We start from the raw sequence: 17414 nt of genomic DNA on the forward strand, positions 1-17414 counted from the left end.
TTCTGCCACTTTCAAGAGTGCAAACTTGGGCCAGTTGCTTACCTCCTTTGAGCCCAAGATTCTTCATCTGTAAAATGGGAAGAGTAACAACGATTTCCCATTTCACGGTTTGTTGCAAGGATCAAATGTGATGATGTATGTAAAGCACTTGGCAGTCAGGCTCATAGGTGATGCTCCATATGTGGCAACTTTATCATCAGTAACCACATATTTTTTTACTTGCTTCCTCCTTCCAAACTCTAAATTTCATAGGGTCAAAGGGTACAGTTTACTCACTCATCACTGAATTCCCAAGGCTATCATCATGCTTGGCACATAGTAGATGTTTAATAACTAGGAACGCATGAAAGGTCTATTGCCACTTTGCTGATGAAAGACCAAGTCACAGAGAGCTTCGTAACTTCTGTGATCCCGTGTCTTACCTTCCTGCTGTCATTATGTCACATCACAAGATGGACGGCTAGGGAAGACACCTCTGTTGACCTTCCAGTGTGGGTTCATGCCATGCTGACTTACATCCTGGCAACTCAGATGTAAAAATCTCCCTGACACAATCATCTGCATGCCCCTGCTCAGCCCCCTCTAGGACTAGGCACCTTAGAGGGTAGAGATGAGACACGTGTGGTCCATGCCTTTAGAGGACTTACGTGCTCAGAACACAGGATGACCACGCACGAACAAACAGCAAGCAAATCAAGGCAATATGCAACGCTTGGGGAGTGCCGAGTAGGGGCACTAAAAGAGAGCTGGAGGAATCAAGGACTCCAAGGCGGGATGGAGGGGATCGTGCCGTGGGGCACTGGAGGGGAGGGGGAGGAGAGTCTGACCCCTGGCCCGCACAGGGTCTCCTGCAGATGTAAGGTCGTATGTGGCTGTATGTGGAGGATGTTTCTAGAGCACAGGGAATCTTCGCTGGCCGGCTGGGGAAGGGCCAGGTTACTGAGGTCTGGTATGTTCCCTCTGTTTCCTGCAGTCAACTTATCAACCTGGGAAAGTGCCCCCTTCCTAAGATAGCATCCCCTACTTTGGGAGAAGCACACGTATCTTCTAAGATTTAGAGAGCTCCTCTGGCCGTAAATAAACACAAGGGCACTTTGTTTATCCAGCACACTTAGCTAGAGGCCAAATATCCCCCCCAAACCTCAGATATCCAGAATGTGGGTGGGGCGGGGTGGGGGGATAGTTTCAGAAGAAAAGATGGTGAGCAGCTCAACTAATGCCGAGGACTCCACGCACTGATGCTCTTACGCTCTGTCCCCGGGAGACCACCCTAGTACGCACTCTGCTGTGAGCGTGGCTGACTAAAGCAAACCAGACATGCCTGCCCTGGGACCGCACTGGCCTGGGACAATAGCTTAGACCCCAGGACTAAACACTTCCCAACGGACACCAAAACCTCCTGAAGCAAAATCCATACCCACAATAAAAGGGTAAAAAGAGGTCAGAGGGGTACACTCATAACAGAAGATGACAGCAAGAGTATTGATAGAAAAAAGTCACACATTCCCCCAGTGTACAAAGATGCTAAGCCAGTTGAGAATTTATTGTGTATCTACATAAACAAGAGACTGACATCTTGCAAAGTAGTTACCATTGTCAGAATTTTGCAGATGAGGACACTGAGGCCTGGGAAGTTTAAAAGGTCAACAAAAACTCATATCTGAATTTATCTGACCCAAACATGACATTACCCAGCCTCTGTCACAAAAAGTCAAGTTTAGAATTAGAAGCCTGAGTCACTGAGAAAAAGTTGACTCAGCATTAATTTTGTTTAAGAAGACAAGGAAGCATGGCACATGACTTAGAATGTTGTTAATCAGAAATCTTTCTAGGGCTTCCCTGGTGGTGCAGTGGTTGAGAGTCCGCCTGCCGATGCAGGGGACACGGGTTCGTGCCCCGGTCCGGGAAGATCCCACATGCCGCGGGGCGGCTGGGCCCGTGAGCCATGGCCACTGGGCCTGCACATCTGGAGCCTGTGCTCCGCAACGGGAGAGGCCACAACAGTGAGAGGCCCGCGTACCGCAAAAAAAAAAAAAAAAAAAAAAAAATCTTTCTAAAGGGGAACTTTTGGAACTTTAGAGGAGTATGTTTTAGAATCTGGAAATTTCAGTGAGGCATGGGAAATGCGATTTCTTGTCCTGAACATACACATAAAATTATCAGTATAGGTTTCTGTGTGGGTTTTTCAGCCTAAGAAATGTTCCCTCAAGTCTTCTAGTGGTTTTCGCACTTTCTGAAGCATGTTTTTCAAGATATCCATCTGGAAATAACCAATTCTTAAAAGGACCTAGACTCTTGATTCTGGTTTTATTTGGGCCTCCGGGATGGGGTGGGATGCCAGGCTTGTGCGAGGGCTCCTGAATAAGCTGTGTATCATATGCAGGTGGGTGTTTTCAAGAATACATATATTTTAGATCTCAGAAAGGGAAAAAAGAATATTCAGGTTTGCATGCATATGCTTCTAAAGCCCTAAGCTTCAGCCACTTGGCTGATGACTCAAGTGAAAGGCAGTAGCACCATCCTCTTCCCCACCGCGGGGAATGAAGTGGCTTCTCCCTGTTTGCTCAGATGGCCCTGAGTCCTGCCTTTTTGTCCACAGGGGTTTCTGGTTTCTGCCTGCAGTCGGTGACTAGGCCTCAGAGCAGCCTGTGGGTGCTGGGGCTTGGATTCCTGCAGACGGCCAGAGGGAGGAGTTGGGAGCTCACTGCAGATGGTGGCCTCGGACTGTACTGACTCAGGCAAAACTGGGGCTGGTGAGTGAAAGTTTCCAAGCAGACGGCAGACTTAAATGGAACAAAATTAGCAAGCGACGGTTAGGGGAAACGGTCTGTCTGTCTGGGGTTTATTCACCAACAGGCTACACCTTTAGGATGTGGATTTCAAGGGATGAGGAGCCAAAGGCTTAGGGGCCACCGGCCAGGCTAATCCTCTCATGGCAGGGCCCATTCCCAGGTCATGGGGCCATCTTTGCGGTTAATCCCGCACAAAGGAAGAAGAGGGGAGAACAGAAAAGGGCAGGCATGCTGACCACTGCCCTTTTTGCACAGCGGGGCTGGGTTTGTTTTTTTTTCCCCTGATATTCTTACTCGTTTTTCTTTTCGCAGGGGTGTCGCTGCTGCATGCTCTCCTCAGAAGGACCTTTGGGCCGTTTTCTCTTGGTAGGTGTCTACCCTGTGGGCCTTGAGAGCCAAATCCAATTGGGAACATGCACCGAAATGAAAAGAGAAAGGGTACTAATTTCCTTTGATAGGAAGTGCTTTCCAACCCGGGAGCTCCCTTGGAAGGAAAATGAGAGCGGGAGAGAGGAGGAACAAGACAGAACCGTCAGGACTGTCCCCTTCACAACTCAGTGAAACAAGGCAGTGGGGGAAGGAGGAACCCATTTACCCTGAAGGCAGATGGCAGTGAAGACTGTTAAAAATACCTTGCAGGGTGAGAGATGGAGAGAACCGGATGTGTCTTTCTAAGTAGAAAAATTAATGAGGATGAGAGAGAAATGGGGAGTGGAGGAGAAATGGGGGAGGGTAAGAGAAGTAACGATGAGGTTAAGTAGCAGAGGCGTGACCCCAACAGCATCTTGCTGACACTCTGGCACTGGGGCAAAGAGACTCCAGAAAGATCTTTTACTGACCTCCCTGAACTTTTCGGTTCAAGCTGGAAGCATGGAATTGGGGGAGTGGGGAGAAAAACAGGAAGCTACTTGGTACGGACGGTAAGCACCAGAAGCTTCAGAATAACCTTGTAACTTACCTGCTTCCCCTCCTCCAACTCCAGCCAGAGGCAACGTCTTGGTTCCTCTGTTCCCAGTGGCTTCAGAGACCTTGTGCTCGCTCCATCCCTGGGGCTGAGTCCTGAAGGCTAGGGCTACGCCACAGCCCCAAACTGGGCAGGAACATGTTTCCCTGGCCTTTTGTGCTTCCAACATGTTTTAAGTCACGCTCACCAGCTCCTGAGTTTTCCCTTCCCAAAGCCATGCCTTCTCTCTCTGCCACTATGAATATACATGAGATGACCTCTCAGCAGTTTTCCTGGGAGATTTGCTGGCATAAGCATAACAGATTTTGGCCCTCCGTTGAGAAAGGTGGTTACTCAAAGTTCTCTGAGCTCAGACCCAAGCTCTCAGGACATCACGCTTCAGTCTGTGCCAACCTCCTGTAACCCAGCCAGAGGCATCAGAAGCCCTATACCTTATAAAGAAGCTCTTCTAACAGAAATTTTTGGTAAAGTTCACTGGCAGGGAATTGGCAGCCTTGAGGTGCTGTGCAAATATACACAGGCTGTGCATTTAACTTAGACAAAGAGGAACTGATTAGTTACCCTATGTCACCCATGGAGTCAAGAGTAGATCTGGGATTATAACTCCGTCTTATGACTCTTTGTCACATGAGGCGTCCACCCAGGAAACCCTTCGGTTTTCAACAAAGACTACCTCTTGTTAGGAAAAAACCATTATGAAGGTGCAAAGGAGTCCTAGGAGGATAACAAGGACATTGATTCACTGTGCCTCCCAATCGAACTCTGGTTAAAGAGGAGCCTTGTTCTCCTCCACAAGGTAGCACAGGCCCAGACCTAGGCCTGCTCCCTTGTACTTCTCCTGCTAGCTGATCCCTTTATTAATTTTTCAGTACTCACAATGCTTTGGTCACAAGGAATGCTCAGACTATTTATTAATCATAAGGGGCACTGAACACCCATCAGAGCAGTGGCATGTTCTAGGCACTCGTTTGGAGCAGGACATGATCGCTGGCACATTCTATCCTGCATAGAAAACTCTCACTTTGGTTTCAGCGAGGAAAGACTTTAAGATGGAGCCCACTAGACAGTACAGAGGGCATTCACACTCTTGACATTGCAATGCTGCTTCCTCCTTCACCTTAACTTATAGGGACCTTGCTGTTAACATGGTGTTTCTTTTTTCTTCTTAAAACAAACATTTATTTATTTATTTATTCGGCTGTGTCGGGTCTTCGTTGTGGCACGTAAACTCTTAGTTGTGGCACATGGGATCTAGTTCCCTGACCAGGGATGGAACACAGGTTCCCTGCATTGGGAGCGCAGAGTCTTAGCCACTGGACTACCAGGGAAGTCCCAACATGGCATTTCTAAAGCACTCACAGATGTCTAAATGTCTGCTTGGTCTCTCCTAAGCCACACATTTCCAAGATGGCAGGACCAATGTTGTGAGCCCAGCTGAGTCACCTCGGGTGACTTAACTTCTCTGGGCTTTGGTTTTCTCATCTGTAAAATGGAGGTCATAATGGCACCAACTTCCCAGGGCCATTGTGAGAACTGAATGGATTGATATTTACAAAGCAATGAGAAGAGTGTTAAATACATCCATAGCACCTGCTTTGAGACTCTAACCTGTACAGCACAGATACCAAGAATCAATGCGAATCTCAGACCTACCAGTACAGACTCAGATTTTTAGCTCTCTCTCTATAAGGAAACCTGCTTCTGCTTCATAAAATAACAGCCTGATCCTCCACGGCTGGATACACAGGAAGTCTCCACTTGGGGATCTGGCTACTGTTTTATTTAAGGAAGCTGCTGAGGTTCCTACATGTGGGAGAGGCAGTGGAAATGGGGAGATCTCCAAGGGGAAAGTCAATCTTAAAGTCAAGAGCTGGTGTTGTGTACTCCCCCCCTGCCCCTACGTGGAATTCTCCTCCACTGCCAGCCTTTGAAGTTAGGGTGTATTCTTTACACTCTTCACTCAGGAAGGCGCTTTCCTCCATACTATGGGATCAACTAGGTTTTTATTTCCACTGAAAGAAATAAATCTCTTGAGGTTTCCCTCTGGGGCCAGGATCCACCACTGTTCAGCAGGTCCTAGGGCCAGGGGAGCTGCCACGAGGCGGCAGGTATGGCAGAAGCCTGGGGAGCGGGTGGGGGGGGTGTCTCGTGGATGTACATGGCACAGGTGGGTGGGTGGGGGTGTCTCGTGGATGTACATGGCACAGGATGGTGCTTACTTGCAGTCGTGCTTCTCGATTTCGAAGTGAGGGTTGAAGTTGAGGACAATCTTCTGGTTGGGTTCGGGGGCATAAACAATCCACTCACAGTTCTGGTGGGATGGATAATCCTGGGGGTACCCCGGGGAGGTGATATAGCCAGCATCTTTGGAATTCAAACGACCTCCACAGGGTTGGTCTGGAAGAGAAGACACACGAAGCAAAGAACTTCAAATATGTTACAGTCTGTTTTTTTTTTTTTCTTTCCTTGTTTCTCTCTACCAGTGGCTGATTAAAACAGTTTTACAGACCTTTTATGGCAGTCCAGAAGACTAACCTGCTTACTCATTCAGTGGAAGAGATTATTTCAGCTCATCCTCCCCCCTCCTCATCCAACCACACACGTGCACACACACACACACTCGCCAAACGAAAATATTCCAGAAAATGCTCATAAATATTCCCAATTACATGGTCTGAGGTTTTAAAAAACCAACAAAGCTGAAAACTTAACGTGCCTCCCTGCCTGCTCCTGTCTCCGCTGCTTGGCCCATCTTCTTCTCCTCCTCGTTCAGACCTCGCATCTCTATCTTTATCTCGTAAATCCTTCATGTTATTTGGTGTCCCCCAGCCCAGCCCAGGCAGCCAGAAGTAAAGACTCCGGGAACTGACAATAGTGCTTTGTGGTGCTGACCCACAAGTGAGCCTGGTAACAATTACATGGGATGCGGAGGAAGCATTTTCAGTTTTGGGCCAGAACAGACCCTGGAGGGTGATTTCAGCTATTTTTTTTTTAAGAAAGAAAAAGCAAAACCCCCCCAAACACTTAATTCCAAATACACCACAAATTTGATTTATTATTTCATTATACACTGAGTGGAAAAATCTGCATTAGAGAATCCGCTGGCTCTGACCTCAGAGTTGTGACAAAAGTGCTTTGTGCTGAGTGGACGCCTGTGTTTTCTCCAAGCTTTTTGCCGCTGTCCCTCCTGCCTGGTCACCACCACCAGAGTGTGCTGCTGCTTTGTCCAGTGGTGACCAGCCTTGGAAAGGAGGCTGCAGGGGAGTAGCTGCTCCCCTCGCCCTCGGCAGTGCCCAGCTGGAGGTAAACAGCTTCATGTGGGCCAGGAGGGAAGGGGGCGATCTTCAAAGGCAGCAGAGGTGGGTGATGACATTTGAAGCATCTCATATTTGGGAGTGAAGCTCTGTCGTCCCCAGGAGGGGTTCCTGGGAAATGGAGGGGTCTGGCTCAATACCACGGTAGAACAGAAGATGGGAAGGCACAAGAGACCTGGAAATATTCAGAAGCCTCTAGGAGAACTTCCTAAGATGTGTGCCTCTCTTAGCATCAATCACGATTTAATATCGCCATCTGCATGGAGCAGCACGGGGTCCGTGAATTATGCATTCTGGCTCAGCAGCTACCCTACAGGACGGGGCTTTCTCCTGTGCTCACTCTTTGAGGGAAAGGGTCATGCATTTTTTAACTCTACAGGTGCACTCTCCTATTCCCCGTGTCTGTTGGCATTACTGTCGTCCAGACCTCTGCTTTAGATTACCAGCCTGACAGGCTTTAAATGCATAAAAGATGGGCACCTGCGCAGTGGTGGTTGGGACACACAAATCCACACAAGTAGCCTTTTAGGCATCACGCCTCTAAGAGCTCAAACTGTGCCCCGTTGAGCTGCCCAGAATCTAATGGATTCAGGTTCCATTTCCTACTGGGTGGAAAACAAAAGCAGGCCATTTCCTCTGGTTTGCAGAGACCACATCATCCTCTAACTAATGACCCCGCACCCTCCCCAGTCCAGGAGGACAATGGGCCCAGCCTTCCCGCTCAGACAGAGACGAGGCCAGCAGTTAAGCCGGGTGCCGCCCGTTCCTCTGCGGCTAGTCCCGCAGTCTTTCCAGGTGTCCACACCACTCCGCCATGCTGGGCACCCAACGACTTCCAGCAAGTCAAACTGTGGCCCGTTGGTCCTGGTTCACGGGCGCGAAATAGGGCTGAGAGTGGTGGCCCCCTGAAAAGGTGGAGGTGTGGGGATTTAGATCACCAGCTGCTCGGACCAAGCTAACGGGAGAGGAAACTTTCTGCTGGGTACAGCTCCTCTGCCAGCTGTTTTGCTGAAAACTGCAGCCTTGCCACCAACTCACCCCAAACCACATTTTTCGCCTTGGAACTCATCAGATGGAATCTGAGCCGATCTCCTGTTTTTTAACCAAGTCATCCAAACTCCTTCCCTCCTTCTTTATCCCTTCCCTGCTTCTCTCCAACTACTCTTGAAAGAACTTCTCTCTCTCAGTTCCCTGCCCCCCCACCCCCAGTTTAAGCTTTTAGTCATTAGACCAGGCACACATAATCAGCAATAAAGACAGGAAACCTCCTCATAGGAAGGTTTCATTTCTCACCCACACCAGGAGTAATCATTTCCCCACTTAAAAAAAAATAAACTATATATATCTCATAGCAGATAGTCTGCATTTTCGGCTGTTAAAACTCACTTAGCCAAAGGAAAAAGGAGTAACCCCTTTCTTTTTCCCTGTTCTTTCTTTATCTGAAGAAAATCAAGGCACTTATTAAAATATTTAAGAACTCGTTAAAACATCTGCTTTGCTTGCGTGTAGTTAATCTTTTCAATATCCAAACATTTATAAACTCACACTCTTGTTTGGATGGCACTCACACTCAGAAACACACACAAACGTAGATATCGAGCATATATCCGGTACATATACATATTAGAAATTCACACTTTAGTCCTGTACACACTTTCACACCCTCTCATAAAATATCACACATCATTTGCACAGACATATATCCACCAAGATAAATACTAGAATTTCTGTCTCTATTTTTCTTGGAGAGAACTGAATTCTTGAAATCTATCATCAGTAAAAATTGTAAGGAAAACACACTTAATCCATCTACACTTCCTCTTAATAACTGATCTTTCATTTCCAGGTTTGGGGACCCTTCCATTTCTGAAATACAAACATGCCCCCAGTAGAAATGAGCTAGACTTTCTTCTGAAGAGCTACACCATCCAGGGCTTGGGAGGTCTCTGTCCCGTTCCAAAAGGAACAGCCTAAGTGTTTCAGAGGAGTCCAGCGCAGCCAAAAGGGGCTGAACTCAAGGGCAAACGCCTTTAGGCCAATCTCCACATACAGAAGGGAAGCTGACCCTGTTGAACTTTTAGCTACTGAGCCTGTTTGGCAAGTTGACAAGCAACTGACTTCTTTCTCTATTTTGTGAAAATCTTTCACCTGGTGCAAATTCACTTCCCAAAGAGAAGTAGGCAAACCCAGGCCTGGACGGTTCAGAGCGGGTTTTCTCCTACATCTGGGAAGGAAACCTAAGGGATGGGCCAGGTCAGGTCAGATAAAGAGGCCCACGGATGAAAGGATTCAAGTGACACCTCTAGACATAATTTGAAATCAAGGGAATGCTAAGTTCTAAAGTCACGAAGGTCTGATTTTTCCCCATAATGACTACTTAGGTGTTTTAATTTGACATATAAAAGGTCAGATTATTTCTGACCTTCATATCTTTCTGTCTCTTTTTTTGTTTGTTTTTCTCACATGCCCTTGTTTGCTGGTGAGCTAAGCACCATCTGATGCTGCCTAGGGGTAACCTGGCCCGGGATCAGGTAAAGGGATTCTGGATCCATCCACTTACAATTCTAAGGCCAGTTTCAGAAGGAACTCACCCTCCTATAGAACCCAATTTAAGACGAAGCACTGGTTCCTTCGTAATATATGATATTTAGGAAGTACTTATTAAGAAGGAATAACAGGGCTTCCCTGGTGGCGCAGTGGTTGAGAGTCCGCCTGCCGATGCAGGGGACACGGGTTCGTGCCCCAGTCCGGGAGGATCCCACATGCCGCGGAGCGGCTGGGCCCGTGAGCCATGGCCGCTGAGCCTGCGCATCCGGAGCCTGTGCTCCGCAACGGGAGAGGCCACAACAGTGAGAGGCCCACATACCGCAAAAAAAAAAAAAAAAAAAAAAGAAGGAATAACAGATCTTCTTTAAAAATCTGGTCTGCCTCCTAAGGAAATTCAGCTGGATTTGTTTTAAAGAAACACTGGATGGCCAGGACTCGAAAATAATCAGATTACAATGGCTTACTTCACGATGGCCAGAGACACCAGGTGACACCAGGCAACAGGCTGTGGGCTATCCCACAGTAGAAGAACCAGATCACTCAGTTTAGCTGAACTGAAAGTAAAAGTCCTTGGCAAAAACGGGAAATTTAGGCTGGCTGGGTATGGGATTGGAGAGTCAGGTGATGTCAAAGGTGGATCTGGGGTAAGGGGACCAGATTACTAGGAGGGGAGGGGGGTTGACATTAGCAAGAAGAGGGGATGCAGCACATGGACTCTCAACTCCCTGTGACCTTCCTGTGTCTCAGCTTCCTAAACTGTAATTCAATGAGAGGATTGAATTCAGTGTGCAGTTTTCAAAGTTATTTTTAGAAGTGTTTGTGTTTTCCTTGATCAGAGCTCTATCCAGAACTCCAATGTGCAAAGCAGCTAAAAGTGGAGCTCTTCTTGGGTGTGGGGACGGAGGGTGACCAGAATCAGTGCAGTATCCCCGCCATGAAGTCCCTCCCCTCCTCTCTGATGGGGCTTCTCTGTAAGAACATCAGGACTTCCTGGAACTGGGTTTGAAACCCACTAAATCTCAGTTCCCTTGTTACTTTAAAATGCCATAGAAAAGAGGAAGAGTAGAAGGATTACAAGACATCAGTTTCACATATATACCTGAAGGCACTTGGTGGAGAAAAGCAGTCTCATTTCCCCGCAAAATAATATGCTTTATTTACTTTATAATTTCTCCTTTGTCCACAGCACAATCCCATCCTGTTCCTATTTCCACAGCATTGTTTTTATTTAATTATTGGTAGCAAGGAAAAGAAGAAGCTCTTTCTATGATTTCAGAAGAGAGAAGTCTTGCCACTTAACTAGTAAGAAGCCTTGTATTCAAGTATGGTCTCCCCACTGACAAGCTGTGTGACCTTGGGTAAGTTAGTAAACAACTCGGAGCCTTTGTTTTCTCATCTATAAAATGAGGGGAGTCGTTCTAAAGGTCAGTTGCAGTTCTAAAATTCAAAGCCTGTATAATGAGGAGGGGGTAAAAATCCTGTAACCCATAGATGAACCCCCAATTTAAAAGATTCTCTACCCTCCTAGACAATAAGATATTTATGCAAGGTGTTCATTTCTGTTTCATCTGCTTAGTAAACCTGAAACAAAACTCCAGGATTCTTCAGATGAAAGTATCTGTCCTGCATTATGGAGAGTTCAAATGTCTCTTTCAATCACATTAGCTCTACTGACGTGCAGTTTCTTTTCTTAACTGAGTCTGTGGCTGTATATTTATAAATATTAGGGATACACAGTTCTGTGTGTGAGCATCTCAACAACAGTGATGCATGAAAAGAAAGACCAAAAAAAGAGTTTCTTTCAATCTCTCACTCAAATCATCTAAGTCCTGTGCTCAGGGTTTGAACCAAATTTTGCTCACTAACCTTGGATAAGCTGCTTTTAAAGAGTGATTTCTGTGGGCTGAGGCTGGATTTTGTTTTATTCAAAGCGACTTCAGCCTGTCACAAGACAGTCTCATAAAATCTGTATCTTGGCTTAAGCTGGGAAGAAATGAGCCAATCCATCAGCCCAGGAATGTGGCTGTTTGACCACTTCCTAAGGCAACTGGGAAGGGATGCAATCTATTCAATTTATGGGGCTGGGTGGCAGTGAGTGATACACTCCTGAAGGCGCAGCAAATGCAAATCCCTGTGAACTTCTGCAATGATAAAGTTCAAAATCTGAATAAAAGAAGCGTCTAGGAGGGCAGGACGGAGGGAATCAGAGAGCGGGACAGGAAGCCAGCAGATAAGCATGGAAAAAGAAGTGAGGAATGAGGCAAACTTCCTCTTCTGAAACACCTCCGATGAATTCACCAAGGAGAGAACTGGAAGTTGGGTCTGGAAACAGGACCTTTGGGAAGTCTCTTCCCCTCAGTCTGGATGCTAAAAATGAACCTTCATTTAATCGTTAAAATGTAGTTTGAGGCGATTACCTTCCCTGACCTCAAATCACGCCACCTGTGGTAACCTCGTTATTTGTCATCTTATATCATAAACAAACACAATTCCAATAGGGCAGCCAATATAATATCATTAGTTTATATTTATGTCCACTCTTTCCCAGCCCTCATTGCAAATGCAATTTTGATGCCATTCATGAGAGATCTGGGATTACAATTCCTGACCCTTTCAACAGACATTTGGGGAAGGAAATAGAAGAAGAATAATTTTAGGGCCTCTCCAAAAGGTAATATAATTTTGTTCATTTATTTTGATTAACTAAAGGCTTCTGTTGAAATTTTCATGGCTCCCCATTGGTTAGTAAATGAAATCCAAGCCCCCTGGCCCAGCAATTTGGGCCTTGCATTTGGCACAAGCTACCATATCCAACCTGATTTGCAATTATTTGCCTCCACACCGTCTAAACTGCAGTTTCTGAGTGTTCCCCAAACAAGAAGTGCTCCCTTCTCTGCTCCCATTTCCCCTTCCCCTGGTATGCCTTTCCCAGCTCTAAATCATCCATCCTCTCAATCCAGGCTCACATGGCAGCTCTGCCCTCCCTGATTTCCCCACAGCACGAGTGACCTTTCCCAACCTCTGAGGTTGAAGCTCTTTAGCATCTTCTAAGGTGTGAGAGAGCCTTATCCATGCTGCTGGACCACCTGTTCATCTTTGGCAAACCATAGAGCATCAAATCCAGAGTCTTCCCCAAAAGTCAGACTCAGTGAGGCTTGATGAATTAATGAATTAATAACTGACTGGCATAACACCAAAAGTATCCGTAGGTATCACAAATTCTAAGAAAGCCTTGTCACAAATTGTTCTGCTTATCCAGCTACTACTCTTCCTTCCCGACCCACAGCTCCTATTAAATGCAAATGTTTTTTAATTGGTGAACCGTGAGTTTAGAGGACTTGTCTGGGATAATAATACCTAGTCATAGATCAAGGTAGAGCTAGTGTGAACTATATCTCATAGGACACAATAACCTCAGATCATAATGATGAAGTTCAAAAGATATTACATTTTAATTCTAATAATGGTAAAATTAATTTATCTGAGGGTTTTCTTGCCCCCTCACTCCATCCCCCTACCCTCCCAAAGGCAAGCTCTAGATATTTGTTTTCAGTAGCGCCAAGAAGATTCAAACTACTGCTCCATCACTAGACTCTTGCTGGGTTTCAGTTTAGTTCTCTACCCATCCCTCCCCGGCTCCCTTCCCCTGGCCCCCAATATGCCTTTTAGGCACATCTGTTTTATTTTTCCCCTTATCAAAACAATTAGTATCACCGCTTGGTCCAGTAATTTGCAATTCCCTTTATCTTCTTGGCTGAAAGACCGGCCAGAACCTGGATCCCTGGCTATCACAGGATCTTGAGAGGCGGTGAGCAGGGTATCACTGGCTGTGTGCATTCAGCTGGCCAGCAGCCCTACCCACTGCACACCTTCTTTTTGTTATTCCCAGCCTCCTCCCTTTTCTTTCTGGATTAGATCATGACTCCTTTATGAGGATCCAGAGGGAAATGGGATTATTAAGAATCTTGCTGGGTAAAAGCTATTTTGTCTTTATGATGACTTTTTTGAGTTCAGCTGCTGAGGGGCCTTAATGCCAGAGTAGAAGTTATTACACGTTCAGGGAGCCCCTTCCACGCAGCACTCCCTGCTGAGCACACTTTCAGGGATGAAGGATGGAAGAGGAGGGAAGGAAAAGAGAGAGATTTTAAAAAAAATCAGTAGAGGCGAGAACACTGAAAGTAGAAAACCCAGGTGAGAAAAAAAAAATGCAAAGAACAGACATAAATCTAAGATGAGAATCCAGCAGAGAACATGCGTCTCTGAAGAACAGTGTGCCGAGAGATCATCTGACGCTTATAAAACCAGACAAAGGTTTAGTGGGGTAAGAGCTGAGAATGCGTAATTATCTACTTACTTTTAAAAAAACTCATAAAAGTAACATCAACTTACCACATGGGTGTTAGTGTGCTTTCTATCTTTCTATGATCACCAGATACTGTTAACCCCACCGAAGCTGTTTTGAAGATGAACTGACTTCCGAATAGACAGCTTAATATGTACTAAACAGTACTCTATGTAATCTGACATAGCCCAACAGCCCTAGAAATCAGCTATTATTATCAAATACATTTTACAGATGAAGACACTGAAGTACAGAGAGATTAAGGATTCTGGATCACCAAGCTGTCAAGCGGCTGAGCTGGATTTTAATCCAGGTGGTCTGGCTCCAATGCTTCAGAAGCTGGGAAGTCCGATGAAGGTCTCCCCTAAACATTTCAATGACAAACTTATTTAGTGGCATTTAGGGCAAGAAAAACGTTTTGCCTGTTTGAAAACTCCTTTTTCTCCCCCTTGCCAGGAATCTGTGTGTGAACAATGAGAGATGTGTTTGAGGCTGGAGTGTGAGTGAGCTGGAGGCACTTAACACAGTTTCCACTCCTGGCACCTCAGGTCCTTGTCATCCTGGGCCTCTTTCCTGCGTCCTGGAAACCAGGGTGTGTGTCTGGGGGAGGGTGTGGTAGGGGTGTGACTGGATGGCTCAAGTCTGAAACTATGTGTCACAACATCAGAGGGTTTTTTTCTCCACAGCTGCCATTTCTCTCCTGTCTCCTCAACCCTATTCTTCCCCATCCTAAATGCCACCTTGGTATTGTTCTCCTGGAGAGAAGCAGCATTTTCAGAGATGGGGGATTTATTTTTATCGCACAGCTGGTCTGCCAAAGGTCACATAATTTGGCAATGTTCCCAGTGGTTAAAAATTAATTTCTCCTTATTAATACAACCAAGGTCCCCTAGGATCGGAGCTCAGCCTTATCTAAACTTGACAGCTTCCTAAACCTTTAGAAGATGCTTTCTCCTGGAGGGCCAGCCAGGCTACAAGGCCACTGTGTCCTGGAATCTAACCCCACTGAATCCTGTTAGGTAATGAGACCATTAAGCCTTCAGCCATTTCTCATCGAAGCAGATAAAGCTTTGAAAAAGGCTGTAGGCTCTCTAGGACAAACTTCCGCAATACCAGGAATGGGTTAATTAAAAAAAAAAAAAGTGAATGACTTACGTGGAAGGAACCATACAAAGACTAACTTCCAGGGAACAAACACAAATCTGACACTCAAAGAGGGTGCCTCAAAGCTTATCCAGTGGCAAGTGATGGTCAGGTGATAAAATACCTCAAATATGTTAATGATACTACAAACTACCGCCCAGATGTCACTTTTCAAGTCTTTTCTCATCAGTGCAAGAAATTAAAAAGATATCATGCTTCTGCTCCATCTTTTAAAAAAGGAAAGTCTCATCTCTATTTCCTAAAGTCTTCCCAAACTGGACTTTGGGGGAATATGTTCTGAAAACTCTTTACCAATGAACCTGGTTCTGAATTCTGTCAACTCAGAACTGTCTCACACTTGGGTCACCCAAAGTCAGCCCCTTCTCTTGACTGCTTTAATGAGCAGTTGAGTCAAATGAAAAACACCAGACAGGGTCCTCAGAACCATCCGGTCTATGGTGTCTCTCCCCACTGATCCCCGGGGACCTCTCTCCAAATGTTATTTGCTTTCATGCCTCATTGCATATGAATTGGCATTTGGACTCCTAGACTCCACTACACTGTGAAGATAGGAACTGACCTTTTGGGTGCAGAATATGAACTATACATTCAACAGCAGGAGATGACAGCCATTTGGTAGACAGCAGGAGTCCTGTCTGGATAGCCTGGGGTTCTAGTCACTGCAGCCTTCCAACATTTCATTTTGCCAGTTGGGTGCTCTGTGGCTTAATCTGAGGGCTCCACGGCATGACATGAAAAGTCCAGACCTGTGGTGCTGCCTGGGCATACACAATTCTACCAGGCACAACTTGGACAAGAAGCAGCTTGCCCTGGAGCCCTCATGGGGAGCTCTTCTCTTTCCACTGTTTTGCACTGTGTGCTCTGTTGGCAACTGGCACTAGCTTCACTACCTCCAGTGGCTGCTTATGGGATAAAGTTGACTGGGTACCCACTGAATGCGGGCACGGGACCAGTCCCCAGAGCCTAGAGCAGGCCGTCTGTGCCGAATCCAGGAGTTTATAGATCTGCTTGCAAATTTTTATGCCTGCCCACAGCCATCCCGCAATTCGGGGAGACAGGCTAAAAAGGAAACCCTCTTCAAACTCTTATCCAGAGCCTCGACTGCCGTTGCTTCTCTTTCAGGATTTGTTTGAACCAGACCTGTCTCCCACAGCTAATTTACACCTCTTATCTGATCATCCAGTCCAGACGGAAGGTTGAATTGACTGCGTTTGCCAGTGTCCGTGGCAATGGTGTTAAAACTCAAGCACGGATCAAAGCTCTCCAGGCAAGGGGCGGGCGGGAGGGTGGGGTAGGGGAGGGGCGGTTTTGGGTTACAGGGTCCGGGCTCTTTTGGCCCCAAGCAGTGTGTCCCGGAGGTGCGGAAACGTTAGGGCTGGGAGTGCCACTATCTGAAGAAACCCATTGTCAGGGCCTGATGATTTCCTGAGCAAAACCCCGTCCCCCGCTGACCACGAGATTAAGTCCAGCAAAGGGGAGTTTCGCGGCCAGGCGCTGACCGGGAATGGCTAGCGCCAGGGGGCTCTCCTCTCCGTCTGAAACCGAAAGGAAGGGAGGTGGTGGGAGGGAGGCGAGTGGTGAGCACACGCCAGTAAACCAGAGCGCCGATCTCCTCCCATTCCAGAGAAATTCAACCGGAGCCGCAGAAGCGGTGACACGGTTGAGCCAGATCCCCTAAGCTTGGCCCGGAAAGCTGATTCCCACCCCGATACCGCAGAGGTTCCCGGAGGGGCGAGCGGTTCATTCCACCCCAACACCCCCGCCAGCCACTGGACATTAGCTTTGTAGATGCCTCCCACCCAGCCGCCGGGCGCCGGGGACCTGGTGGGAAAAACGGAGGTGCTCTAGCCCCAGGCGAAGGCTGGGGTCAGCCGTTTAATCGTAGCTCGCCCCGCCTCCATTAACTTCTGTTGATATTAAAGAGAAATCAATCAGGGAAAATGAAGCACTGGCCGTGAATATTTCTTTTTCCCTAGCGGAAAAGCAAAGAGCGAGATGGCGGGGGAGGGGAGGCGGAACTCGCCGGCGACTGCAGAGGTTTCTCCCAGGCGGAGAACCGCAGCGGCGACTTAACTTTCTGGCAATGGGCAGCGTTGAGGAAATGCCGCAAGCTTCTCCCTGGAGGTGTCCTTAGTCAGGAGGGGGAGGGGACAAGGCTGCAGGAGCTGGAGGCGGCCCACTTAGCCCAGGCTTGAGCTTCGGTTTTGCTTTCGCTGGGAATATTTTTGCCTAATAGAATGTTTATGGATCGCTCGGCTCTGTTTCTGCTGCGTAGCCCAAACAAATCGATG

At 47.0% G+C, this 17414-nt stretch overlaps 1 protein-coding gene across 10 annotated transcripts in view; it reads right to left on the reverse strand.

Moving 5' to 3' along the window:
- NRP2 (neuropilin 2) overlaps nt 1-17414 on the reverse strand; it is a 117487-nt gene that overhangs the window by 96420 nt on the left and 3653 nt on the right. For all 10 annotated transcript variants that reach the window (XM_060106141.1, XM_060106140.1, XM_060106143.1 and 7 more), the window contains exon 2: nt 5976-6153. In XM_060106141.1, coding sequence (XP_059962124.1) covers nt 5976-6153 — 178 coding nt within the window. The remainder of the gene's footprint in view (nt 1-5975; nt 6154-17414) is intronic.

The sequence above is a fragment of the Mesoplodon densirostris genome, chromosome 8, assembly GCF_025265405.1.
Source record: "Mesoplodon densirostris isolate mMesDen1 chromosome 8, mMesDen1 primary haplotype, whole genome shotgun sequence".
In the NCBI taxonomy this organism is placed as follows: Eukaryota; Metazoa; Chordata; class Mammalia; order Artiodactyla; family Ziphiidae; genus Mesoplodon; species Mesoplodon densirostris.